Raw genomic sequence first — 13,552 nt, 5'->3', positions numbered from 1 at the left:
CTGAAGTATTAGAGCATGTGTATTTATGATGTGGAAAAAAAAAAAACAAAACAACTTTTTCCCTCTAAGTAGCTTATTTCTTAAAATGGTATAAATCTCAATAATCTTCTTGAGACTCCCAGTCAAATTATTAAACTCTCATATGAACTTTACTCAAGTTGTTTAATTTTGAGTATGACTTGATCATGATTCTTGATATATTTTCAGGCATTAAAAATTATTTTTGATCACAGATTGGTCATGCAATATTGTATGTAAAGCTTTTGCTTTCTAAATGGCATGTGACTAGAAAGGGGGAGGAAACGAGCAGTCTGTTCACAGCGAGATGTTGATCCTTATAATATCCACATTTTCCATAGTTTCCATTGTTTTTAACTTGTCACCTGGCATGATGTCTCTCATGGACATCAAGAGGTGGTCTTAGCAGAAGACCTGTGTGGTTTGTAGACTTGTAACTGTGCTTGTGTGGGATGAGGAGTGTAGAGATGCATCCTTCTGGTCAAGGAACTCACCTCCTGAATGGCTGACCTGTGCGTGTTCATCTTTGGCTGTCAAGTGGAGACTGCAGTAGTTTTCACTGAACTGGGATAAAGAACATTGGGTGAATAATGCTGATGGCAGCTTGGAGTAGGCTGGAATGAAAAGGTCAGGGGTGGTAATTTATTCAGCTAGCATAGCTGTGTCTGGAAGAAGGTATGTGTCTGCACTCAGTGTGGTGGTTCAAGCTTAAACTATGCTCTAAAATACATTAAGTGCTTTGCAAATCAAATGTAATTGCAAGAATGCGTATGGTATGCTTTTAGGAAATTTGCACGGAATTAGAAACTCCCTGCAGTCATCTGCTATTTATAATACTTCCTTCGTCTTCCTTATTTAGGAAGTAGGACTTCCCTTAAACTATCTTTATCCACATAAGGCAAGAACAAACCTCAGTATGCTTCCCTTGTTTTGTTAGCATTTTTTCTGGCTTTACAAATGTACATTTACCCTGGTTTTCTTGTTAAAATATTGCTACAAAAAGTGTTTTCTAGTTGACAGTGTGCCTGTCTGTCCTCCCTTATTACAGAAAGAAGAGCTGGTGATACGCTGCTGTTAGCAGCTTGCGTTTGTCTTTCAATAATTCGTGCAGTAGGGCCTTCTCGGAGTGGAGCTCCCGTGCTGGTCTCCCATAACTACATGCATGAAGTTCACCGACTGAAACTTAGACTAAAACACAACAAAACGTCAAAGTAGCGTATCTTGTGATCCTCCTTTCTGCAAATGTGCTAGATGTAGAGGCGAGGCTTTTAGTTTGTTGTCTTCAGGACATCCAGCAATAGTACCTGTGGGCTGGGAGGGGGAAGCTTCTGATGGACTGGATCTTTGCTCCTGATGTGGCCAGGACTGTCCTGTCCCATCACCCTCTGCTGTTTTCTCCCGTGGAGGTGTAACTTCGCAGGTTTAATGATTTCTCAGAATATGCTGTATTCGGGGAGCCTGTATTTGTTCTTCCATCACCTTCAAAGAATTCCATAAAGTGAAGTTCTGCTACTGTATTGAGGATTGGCTTTGAAATTAATACTCATTTTGAGTTGGACTGGCTCTTTATTGCAAATAATAGATACATTCTTCAGTAACATTTTTCCAAGATTACATTAGTTAAAAAGCAACTAGATGGGGTTAATAAACTGTTCATAACGTACTCAGTGTCATATATTTAAACTTGGTTTTGTCTCTTGCCAGAAAGACCTTTAAAGCCAAGATACTTCAAAACACTGAATCAAAACTGACAGCAGTGGTGAATCCATTACCGAGGCTCGGGCGGAGCTCACCTTATGTCATTTGTCTGCAAAATATTCATGCTTGTGAGTTCGTCTCACTGCTGATCCAAATTTGTAATCTTTCTCTGAGTATTGTAGCTGTTGTTTGGTGGCCTCTTTCTAATATGAGTCTCCTAGCAAATTTTTGTGCTACAATACATGTTAGTTATTTGAAGAATTTGAGTTCCTTAGTTGTTCTGAGACTTCTGGGTATAATGCCCTTCCTGCCTTGAAAGGTAAAATCCTGACTGTGTTAAGGAGAGGGAAAATATTCTGGTGAAGCTGTGTGTGTAAATGGTTATGACAAACCACGTCTTTAAAAGACCAAAAGCATATTGACTGTGGTTTCAAAAGTGATACAAAATATTTTTGTATTGAAAGCGTAGTTTCCACGTTTGTTTTTTGATTCCAAATTGCTGACCTGCCTCTTGTAGCTAGCAGGTTTAAATAACGCTTGCTGAGAAAGGAAGAGGGCTTGCATGGCTTTTCTTAAGTGATGTTTTTGTAGCTCCCTCTAGGTAGACCTAAATTTGCGTTCTTTTCTTGATCACTTATTATTTTGAAACTGTAGCTCAGAAGGAGGCAGGGCCCAAGCAGTGTTTTAGGTCTCTGCATCCAGCTTCAAGGTAAAAATCATGTTCAGCCTTGCAAGTATGGCAGTAGGGAGCAGTTTTTGTCCCCCACTGCTGTAAGTGATCCTTCAGAACTCTGTGGCTTAAGCACACCAATGCCCAGTGCTTAGTCTGACTAGGATTTTTCAGGACACTGATATGGAAGCGTACCATGTCTGCAGGTATCTGCTATTTATCAAAAGTATCTGGAAAATAAATAAATAAATAATATATATATATATATATATATATATATATATATATAAATTTTAAAGAGAAAAAAGTGCAGATACATTTTATTTTGAAAACAACATGTAGTATCCAGTATTCTTCGTTCTAGGTCGTTGTTCCCTAAGGGACCAGGGAAGATGTTCTGAATTAATGTAGGTGATTCTTTCTTTGTGTTGGATACTTACAGTAGTTGTCCTCGTTCTGAAGTGCTGGGACTGGTCTTGATTGTGGAGGGTTTTTATGTTTGTTTGCTTTTGTTTTTTAATGAACTTGCAATGTGAAGAGATACCAATATATTGCTATTTTTTTGTTGCTTAAGGGTGTTTTTTTTTTCCTTTGGGGACAGGAGAAAACTTGTTCAAGTACTTACAAGTTATTTCTTTTCTTTGTTTTTGTAAGTAACAGGATTAACTCTATTGTAGACAATTTCAGAGAAACTTGCTAAGAAGGATGCGATTGTGGTGTAGTATCATCTTTGACTTCATCAGTAGATATAATAATGAAAAAACAACTGTAACATAATTGTCTGTTAAATATGTTTTCATTTGTATAGTATACACTTTGATACATAATTTCTGGAAAACTAGTCATCAGATAATCTGCATCTTCACATAACCTGTGTGACATTCTAGTTAAGGAATAGATCTTTATGAGGGGGAAAGGATAAAGGTGGGAATTAGGGAGACAGAGGGAGCAGGCTCTGGAGGATTAAAAACAGCAGAAATGTAAGCTCCAAAGTAGGCTTGTTTTTGTGTTACCCATAGACATAGATAACAGTTTCTGCTGTTAAATCATAGGATTTTTAAGTAGACACCCTAAAAACCGCACTTGCTATTAAAAAATGAACTTGTATATCAACGAAATCAGTTTGAGAAATGTCATTAAGCACATTATAATACACTTGTGTGACTTTAAGTATGATGTTATCTTATAGCAACTTCCTATTACACCTATTATCGTATTATTTATAGCTTAAGAACTCATTCCTTAACATTTTCCTTCTTCTTTAGGTTATTTTGGCAGGAGAAGACTACTGACCTGAGATGGAAGTCAAAACATCATTTAGCAAAGCCAGTAGAATTCCTGAAACTGTATCCACGTTAATTAATGAAGATTTTGTCCTGGTTCATCAGCAGTCTGAGGACTCCTCTGGAAAAGATGAAAAGCCTCAGCTAAAGGTTTACTACTGCTTTATTTTAAATAAGTATTAAGATTCATATTAAGCAAAAAGAGGAAACTTCTTTTGAATATTTAATTAAAGATACTTACGTGCTCTTGGGGAGTATCGTAGACTATTATTTGTCTCTGCTCATTACTAGTGAAATTAACAGCTCAGATCAAGCAAGTCTGTTCAAATATAGCTGTTCAGACTTTCTTTCAGTAACTTCCTAGTATTCTGTGGATTTATACATTAAAAAGGGACTTAAAAGCTCTTTTAAAAAAATTAAGCTTCCTATTAAAGCTTAGGAAGTATTCTTTACCTAGGGATCAGAGACTGAATACTTTTTTCATAAGAGAACACATACTGTGTAGGAATAGACCACAGTGGGTCTTGGAGTTTATTTTTTGTTTTTAATTTATTTCTCTTGCTTAGTCTACCTTAGGCATGACTAAAAGCTTTTCTAGAAGCTTTCTACCTCTAAATACTAGAATATTTTAGTATTTGGATGACAGCTGTTCAGTTTATTGCAAATTTCACCAATTCAGTTGCAGTAGCTGGTTTACTGGTTTTGATCTTCTTTGAACAATACAAATTTTTTCCCCTTGAGACGAGAAATATTTTATCTTTGCATAACTGGCAGTTATTTACAACCAATAATTTCAGTCTAAATTAAACACTTTCAGATATAGTTACTAAATAAGCTGCAAGGTAGAATCCATAAAACAACTTTACTACTGGCTATGTTGTTTTATGGTCTGAAACATTAGTATTTGTGGAAGGCTGTATTTTTTCCTAAGGAATGTCTGACTATTTTCCTGCTGTTTCCATATGCTTGCACCCCTTGTAGGTGTGGGACAATTGGTGAAACAACTGGAATGGATTGGATATGGCTAAGAAAATAAGACTTTTTCTATAAGAAAAATCTGCAACAAAGTCTGTTAATTTCTTTGTTTTGAATGGAGAGTCTAAGCACACAAACCTGTTGTTTGAAGAGGTGTCTGTAGGTTTTAGATAGATGGTTGTTGGACTAGCAGTGTGAATATGTGCAGTGTACGTAGTGGGATGATACACTGGGTTATATTTAATTCTCTTGATTCTGAGATCTTTGGTTTCAGTGTAATTTAGTACTAAGCTTTGATGTGTACATTAGTGTCCTCTGAAACTAGAAACTTACTGCCGACATTGATTGGTGGGTGGGTAGTGTAGCAGTCTGCCAGGTGAAACTAGAATGGAAGTAGCTGGCTCCACTGCTGGCATGTTGTGTAACTCAGGAGGAAGAACGCAGCCATGGCCAGGTTACTTGTTTTCCCAGTGCTTTTCCTCCCTGTCCCCCCTGTTTTTTTTCCACCTGGAAAACTAAGATAATCATCTCGTGATACATAATTATCCTTCTGTACAATTAGTGTAACAAATAGGTAAGACTCCATACGAATAGTGCCTTTGTGATTTCTCAGAAGAATCTCATTCTGCTGTCTGTCATTTTCCATAAGCACATATAGATCAGTGAGCAGAACTTGAGGAAGTGAAAATATAGGATTGAACATGAAGGCATGAACAACTAGTTGAAATGAAATGAATTGTTTTATTCAGAACATGTTTAAAAACAACAACAAAAGGAAAAAAAAAACCCATGACTTCTTGGAGAATGCTGAGTTTCTCTTACCTTTAGGAAAAGAAATGTAGGTATCTTTATTTTGGTCATCTAAATTACCAACATTTCACAGCTTCTTCATTTGTGATAAGGTTATTTGTTAGTATTGCATACCTAAAAAAAAAATTACTTTGTCAAGTTTTGTTAGGGTCTTCTTATTTGCACTTTAGGTTGGTAAGTAATTTAAAGACAAAATCCACAATTTTCTGACTGGTTATTGCTCATTTATATGGTAACTCATAACTGTTTTAGTATTAAATGTTAAAAAGGAAAAGATAGACTGAGTATTCTTCTGAGAATGTTTCACGGATATTGGAAGCCTTGCATGAACACTATCATTTAGTAATACAGTTGTTTCAGATGTGTTATGATAGTCTTACAGGCGCTTAGCGTGTTGTCCTGTTTAAGTGTTTCTTAACTTTTGCAGCAAGATTGTAAAATATAGTAGTCAAACTACAAGTAGCTATAAAAATGTCATACCCTTCTACTTACAGGTATTTTCAGATGGAGATGATCAGCTGGAGAAGGCAATGGAAGAGATACTGAGGGATTCTGAAAAAGACCAGAACAACTTCACTACTCTCCAAGAAGGTTCCAGTGATGCCTGCAGCCAGGCAGCTGGAGATGGGTCAGCAGGTCAAACAAATCAGCCATCTTTGCACCTTGTTTTAGACCCTTCTACTACAGGTATTGACAAAATGCTTCCCCATCTTATGTCCTGTTCCTGATCATATATGGCAGTTCTTTCCTTTAAAGTTTCAAGTTAAAATGAATATAATGCTTTCTGGAACTTTATTCTGTAACTGTTCTGGAGAATAGCTTGGGGCCTCTTCTCCATTTCAGATTAGGAGAGGGTTATAGACAGGAACAGACTGTACTCAGATCAGTACCCCTTGCTATTCAGTTTTGGTCAAGATAGTTTTGGTTTTGTCTCCAGCCCTAGACGAGTCAGGACTAAGTATCAGGTAGCTTGCTGAACGTACTCTAGATGAGGTAAAGGTGCTACTGATGGGATGTGAGAAATTTCATGAGTGTCTGTTGACTCTACTACCTGAAAATGAGATATACCACGAGCAAACTAATAAATGTTTTGTCTCTGGTTTTATCACCGAGTATGAATAAGAACAGTTACAAAATTGATATTTGCTAGGACTGATTGTAGTGTTCTGCTGATTTTTGAAAATTTTGTTAAAAAAGGAAGAGTGAAAGCTTTTTATATAAACCTTTTTTTTTCACCCCAAGCCTTTCTGTTCCTTAAGTCCAAAAATATTTAGAAACTATTTAATAATCTGACTGAATTTTTAAAATTTGCTCCCATTGATATGATTTACACTTTTGTGACAGCTGATCTGAACTCTTGTTTCGTTTGGATTTTTTACTTTTGAATTGCACTGACTAGTTGTAACTGTCAATATTTTGTGCAGGGTAGCTGTCTACAGATAATTCATTGGTGGTTTTGCTAGAGCATTTTTAATAACATTGAAATGTAATATAAGAAAAGGAATAATTATCAAAGAATTTGGGTCTTCTCGGTTACTTTTTGACAGCAAGACATTAGAATGAAAGTATGTTGTTGTCCCCACACCCCAATTATTTGGAATACAAGACTATTGCCTTGTCCCTGGGCCTTGAATTATTATTTTTTTCCCTCAGAAGTATGCAGAGCACTTCTGTGTCATTCTATCAGACAGATAGTTCCCATAGTATGTGTTTAGGAAGTCAAATAAGTTTTTAATGGTAGAATAAGATACACAGCTTACAAATCATGGAAACACTGTTCAGTTAGTTACATTTATGCTGTATTTTAGAATGATCTGTTTTGGGAAATTTATCTTACTGGGTTCCTATGTGACATGATTTTTACAGACTGATCTGCATTAAACGGAACGTAACTTAGCACGAATGCACTAACAAATACTTGTAAATGCTTTTTTTTTCCTCTTCTTCAATAGAAATCATTCAGTTGTGCAGCCTTTATGACTTAAGTGTTGTGGAAATATTAGTTATAGTCAAAAGGAGTAGGAAATACAGAGAGCAGATTTCTTAGAGAGGTTTGGAATACCCATCTTTGGAGATAAAAATCAGTTGGACAGGGCTCTGAGCAACCTGATTCCATTTGTAACTAGCCCTAATCTAACCTGACCTGTCTTTGAAAAGGAGTTTAAGATAGAGTAATCCAGGTTGGAAAGGACCTGTAAAGATAATCTGATTCATAATTCTGAATTTTTCTTAACTTCCACCTTTCCTTTCTTTTCTCATAAGTCAAAATGCCTTTAAAAAAGGCAAGCAAACAAAAAAGCTCCCTCAGGGTCTTCCCTGTCCATAATAGTGTGATAGTGCAAAAAGAGTGCTTCTCTTCTGCTGATTAGAGGACCAAATGCATATCCCTTTTCTTAAGCTCCCTGATGGTTCCATGCATTCAATGTTGCTATCTCAGTGATGTGAGCCATGTTTAAATTTAATAATTCTATATAAGCTGCAAAGACATGGCCGAGAAGAGAAATAGGGGCATCTCTATGCAAAAATAATGAGTAGAAATGGGGATTTAGAAGGAAACCAAAGTAAAGAACAGCTGGGACTGAAGCATAAAGAAAACAAGTATTTCAGTACTGCTGAAAAGAATCAAAACGCAATTTGACCCAAAGCAATACTTGTGAACCTGCATTAGAATAGCCGTAATATTAATATTAAGCTGCTGAGTGGATTTCTTACTGTTGGAGTTTGACTTTTTACTCCCATGCTTCTCAGAAGCAACAGGAGATTTTGCTCTGAAACTTATTCAGAAAACCATAAGTGAAAAATAAAACCAAATGGTTAAAGAAATGTTTTCTTCATTTTCAGAAGTGTCTGCACCAAGGCCATCTTCTCCTACTGAACCCCTGGAAGAGGACAGTGTGTTGTTTAACAAACTGACTTATTTAGGTTGCATGAAGGTGTCTGCCCCTCGGAATGAGCCAGAAGCTCTACGTGCCATGGCAAACATGAAATACTCATGTCAGGCCCCTTTACCCGTAACACTTTATGTTCCAAATGTTCCAGAAGGCTCTGTAAGGTAATATACAAATGTTCCTTTTGTTACTTGCACAGACACGTAAAAGGCGAGTTCTGACTTCATTACTCACATGGGGAAGTAGAATCGTTGGATTTGGGGCTAGGATTCTTGTACAACTTCAGTGGAAAACTTTGTCTTTGAAAGGGAAGTGATTAATCTGTGGAAGTGCTGCATTGATGATCACATTCACTTCTTTGTGGTTATTTTCCTTAAACCCTACGAAGGTCGACTTGAGCCTTTTCAAACCAATGAATCCTGAAAATGAAACGTGAGGCAGGAAGTCACCTTTTGAGTGTGGGATTACTCTGAGGGTCAATTTCTCTGTACTAATTATCAGTAACCGCCCACTTGTTAGCTGTAGGGTCACATACACATCTTGTTCAGTGATTACTGGTATTTTGGAAAGGGAGAGCTGATAATGCCTGTTTTCTCCCATTTTTCTTCTAGCGTGTAATCACATGCAAGGTAAATATGTGGAGGTAGTGGTAGTCCTGCAGGTCTTGGGTTAGCTGAGGGAGTTCGTTTTATTCTTTCATTCTTCTTGAGGGATTGAGATGTTAGTCTCTGCTTCCAGACATAGCTATGGTAAAGCCAGATCTCACCTGTGCCTGCCTCACAATGCATATGTCGGTTATCTCCAGATAGAAAACATTTTTTTGTTCCCTGTGAGAAGGGTCTTCTAATTAGTGATGAAAGTGTCCTGTTAATCAGAATGCAATAAAGGTGTATCTGCAGTGGTCCCGCATCCAGAAATAGGGAGCATCTTAATATTCAGGGGTTTTTATTTTTATTTATTTATTTTAACTCTGAGTTGAGATTTCTGAAGAATCTGGTTAGATTTCCTTCATTTCCTATCTTCCTCTGGTAAGAGACACGGATTCTTGGTCTAATTTAACTCTTGTCCTTAGTTTATTGATAAATTAAATGTCTGAGCTTCTAGACCTTCTTTGTTCATCTTTTTGTGAAAACTGTGTTGACTATAATCTTGCCTAGATAGAGAGAGCTTTAAGCATATAAATTATTTTCTTCCATTTTGGTCTTTGAACTCAATTTAAGATTTCATTTGAGGTTATGGCAATACTTCATTTGAATTAGGAAATTTCACTGCATGCTTTAAGTATGGCAGCTGTCACATGGGCGTTAGATGTTAGGTTTGCTGTACTTATTTTCATAGATTCTGTGGCCATTCAAGAAGGTTTTTTTCTTGCAAGTAAAAATTCAGGTTCCTTTTATCTTTAGTTGCAGAGGGCCACCTGTGAAGTAAAGACAGCATAAGAATCTGCACAGAACTATAAAGTCGAACCCCTGTGTGGTATAATATGCTCCATCAAAGTTCAAGTGACACCAGTGCCATCTTTTAGGAGTGTTTCCATTCCTAATACCTGGCCACTTGTTCTCTGAAGTTCCATTTCACATGTCCCTCCAATATTACAGTATGCTGAATCCTCTCTGGGCTTTTCTTGCTTTTGGAAGAATACTTCTTTATTGTTCTGGACTCGGGATTCTGTTCAAATATCTAATGCTTAGTCAGCCTTGGTGTGAATGTGCATATGCATAAAGAGTGAGAAGACAGAGGACGCCTGTGTAGCTCTGTTAGTGCTTGAAATTCATTGTGCAGTTGTCCATTGTGAGCACACCACCCCTGTTCTCTTTAAAGTTTGTCAAATACTCTTTGGATTCTTTTAGGAGTTCGACATGAATTAAAGCTTTGTATGAGCCCTTAGAGCAGTGTAAGTGGCATTTAGATGGGAAGGACTGGGTGGGAAGGTGTGTATACCCTTCCGGTGCTGCTGAAGCAAAAGTTATCCTGCCTGAGAGTATGATTATATCTGCAGCCAGCATACTGATAACCCGGAGCGTTACACAGCAATTTCTTCTTGATGGAGCTACACACAGTGTTGTTGCAGTGATCTTTTCTTATTATCATTTGTTTTCTACGTTTATTTTTGTAGTTGTTAATGCAATTTTCTTGCAGTTTGTTTTTTAGAGAAACAAACACACAACTTTCATTATTTACATTGATTAATTTTTTTGGAGCTAAGGTTGTTTTTCTAGTATGATAAACTTTTTTCTGTTTTTGTTTTAAAAAAAAAAAAAAAAAAAGAAAAAATAAGTGGCACCCTGAAGTGTTTCAAGGGAGTTAATATATTTGTTACATATGTCTGGGTCCGCTAAAGTTTTCTGAGATTACAAAGATGAGGAGGATGAAAAGCCTAATTCCAGTGGAAATGGTTTTTGTTTTTGAGCACAAGCCAGTTTGATAAATATATATAATTTATTATTAATTTTCTATAAATACCTTAATTAGCTCAAAGGATAGGGCAGGATAATAAATTCAGATGTTCACGGCAGACTGGATTTTACATTTCTGGTGCTTTTAAAGCTGTTGTGATTCATGATCACCTAACATAGCAGGAATTGTTTACTAAGATATGTAGTTTTACATGTTCTGTATAAACAGTGCTTCCTTAAACAGATTTTTCTTTGGTCTTTGTATGCAAATTATGTTTTCACGACTGATGTGGTTTCTACATTTCTGCTTTTGTTTCTCATAAATGATCTCAGAGCAATGGTGGTTGGTATTATTGCGTGAGATGGAGGTACTGTATTTGTCTTATGGAGTGTAATAGTGGCTTAATTTGTTTTAAAACCAAAAAGCTTTACATCTTAAAGCTGGAACCTGACGTATCTGTTCCTACTCTGCAGCTTGTATGCTTGAATTTGATAGTAATTACAGTTTAGATATTTTTTTAATTGCAGAAAAATCTTTTAGGTATGTCTGTTTGTTTTACTGACCTTTTCACTTGATCTTCCCTGTTCCTTCCCTCAACAGAATAATAGATCAATTGAGCAATGTGGAGATAGCTTCTTTTCCGATCTATAAGGTGCTGTTTTGTGTGCGTGGACAAACTGGAACTTCAGAGAGTGACTGTTTTGCATTCACTGAAAGCAGTTGTGGAACAGAGGAGTTCCAGATTCATGTTTTCTCCTGTGAGATTAAAGAGGCAGTGAGTATTAAATGTTCTATAGTGACTCATATAAAGGATGCAAGACGTATCTGGAAAAGTTGTTCCTGATGTGGAAACATATATATTGCCGTGAAAAATATGTTAACGTGCAATGGATTTTACAAAACATGCAAGTGGTCATGTGAATATTAATAAAAATTTAAAGTTATACTCTAGAAAGCCTAGATTTAAGGTAAGTATTTTGTTTTTCAGGCATCATTTGGGTAGGTTTCAGACTCATTTTATAGTGTAGATCTTTGAGATTTACAAAGAATCATCTTACAGTACTGTGGTTGCCCTATTTATTTTGGCAAGAATTGCATGATAGTTTGAGAGAAGGATTTTCTAGGGTGGAAAAATAAAGGATGAAGAAGAAGAAGCTTATTTTTTAATGTTTGCATGAGCAAGCTGTGAGATGTATTTTCAAATGCATTACTTGAAGTATAAATTGTTAGGGTCCTCTAATGGTTTGCATTCTCAATCTTGTAATGTGTATTAACTTACTGAGCATTACAGCAGAAGTGAATATGATATGAATAGAAATAGGTAATGTTACTATTGCATTTGCTTGGCTATTGAACACCAGATACGGAAGACGTGTGTGTTGGTGGTGTTTTTTTGTGTTGTTTTTTGTTTTTCTTTGGTATAAAAGGCAAGTGACAGTAATTTTAGAATTGACTGAATTTGGGATTGACTTCAGAAACTCTTGTATATCTGAATTTGTTCCTTAAGATAACGTATCACAATACCACATTAAAATATACTGTTTTATTTTTTAATAATACCACTATTTCTTTTGCTTTTCTGCAGGTCAGCCGAATTTTATATAGTTTCTCAACAGCATTCAAACGTTCTTCCAAACAAGCATCTGATCACGTTAAGGACTTTGTTCTTCCTACTCCAGATAGTGATGTGTACACTTTCAGTGTTTCCTTAGAAGTCAAAGAAGATGACGGAAAAGGAAATTTTAGGTAAGCTGACTGGAAAAGTAGAAATCTTTCTGAATCATGCATGCTTGCAAAATTTACAACTACTGTGTTGCAGTGAAACTCATTTGACTTCTTTCCATAAGTAGACTTGCTATAAGTAGAAAGCTGTTGCTCTGTTTTTACATTTTTTTCTCTGTATATTTTCTATATAAAGGTTAAAAAATCGGCATCCATTTTTCAAATTAGCTTCTTTTGAAGACATTTTTTGACAGAGATGCTCAAGGTAGGTCTGTGCAAGTGGAAAAGACAGGAAGTCTGTACAAAATTCTCTTAAAACAGTTTTTCTAAATAAGTAAAATTTAGTACTCTTTTAATTGAGATTTTTGTAAGCTAATTAATTCCAGATTCATTGTAAGTTTAGAAAACTGTAAACTACCCTGAGCATTACAGGGGAACAAAATAATTTTTGCTTAACAGTTAATTACACAAATTTTGGAATGGAGGAGAGAGTTGGTGATAAGAGTTGATAATGTGAAAATGTCCTGTTTATTTTTTGCTTCATATGCAGCATACTTGCTATTATTTCAAAACCCAAAATACCCCATGAATTATTGACTATGTGGGCCTGATAAATCCTGTGGGCAGTTAGGATGCTATGTGCGAGCCAAAGTCACACTTCAGTGACTGTTTATTAACTTATGATTATATCATGAGAGGTTCTCTCAAATTAATTTACCGTTTAAGTTGGTTACTACTGTCTCTTCTGTATTTAACAGTTAATCTTCTCTATCTGTACTAAAGGAGCTTCTTTATTATTATTCTTTTAGCCCAGTCCCAAAGGATAGAGATAAATTGTATTTCAAACTTAAACAGGGAATTGAGAAGAAAGTGGTCATTACAGTTCAACAACTCTCGAACAAAGAACTGGCCATTGAAAGGTAAGAGTAATAAGATAATGTAGATTAAGTTTTTGTGAGAAAAGTATTTAATCTACTTTTCCCTGGAAAAAGAAAGAAAAACAACAGTAGCACAGTATTATTGAATAATATAATTGATTTCTAGGTGCAGAGTTCAGTTGCAAATTTCTCTTGAAGTAATTTGTGTGATTT

At 36.0% G+C, this 13,552-nt stretch overlaps 1 protein-coding gene across 19 annotated transcripts in view; it reads left to right on the top strand.

Annotated features, from left to right (window-relative positions):
* Positions 1-13,552, top strand: part of RABGAP1L (RAB GTPase activating protein 1 like) — a 250,803-nt gene that overhangs the window by 17,977 nt on the left and 219,274 nt on the right. For 16 of the 19 annotated variants that reach the window (XM_040565580.1, XM_040565577.1, XM_040565587.1 and 13 more), the window contains exons 2-7: positions 3,652-3,819; positions 5,949-6,141; positions 8,296-8,506; positions 11,340-11,514; positions 12,325-12,485; positions 13,271-13,381. In XM_040565580.1, the coding sequence (XP_040421514.1) occupies positions 3,685-3,819; positions 5,949-6,141; positions 8,296-8,506; positions 11,340-11,514; positions 12,325-12,485; positions 13,271-13,381 (986 nt within the window). In that variant the 5' untranslated portion in view covers positions 3,652-3,684. Of the gene's footprint in view, positions 1-1,722; positions 1,845-3,649; positions 3,820-5,948; positions 6,142-8,295; positions 8,507-11,339; positions 11,515-12,324; positions 12,486-13,270; positions 13,382-13,552 lie in introns of all 19 variants that reach the window. The other 3 variants (XM_040565578.1, XM_040565591.1, XM_040565585.1) reach the window with 2 other exon arrangements.

This window comes from Cygnus olor, chromosome 8, assembly GCF_009769625.2.
Source record: "Cygnus olor isolate bCygOlo1 chromosome 8, bCygOlo1.pri.v2, whole genome shotgun sequence".
Classification (NCBI taxonomy): domain Eukaryota; kingdom Metazoa; phylum Chordata; class Aves; order Anseriformes; family Anatidae; genus Cygnus; species Cygnus olor.
Note: the sequence above shows the minus strand (reverse complement) of the source record. Positions and strands in the feature narration are given on the sequence as shown.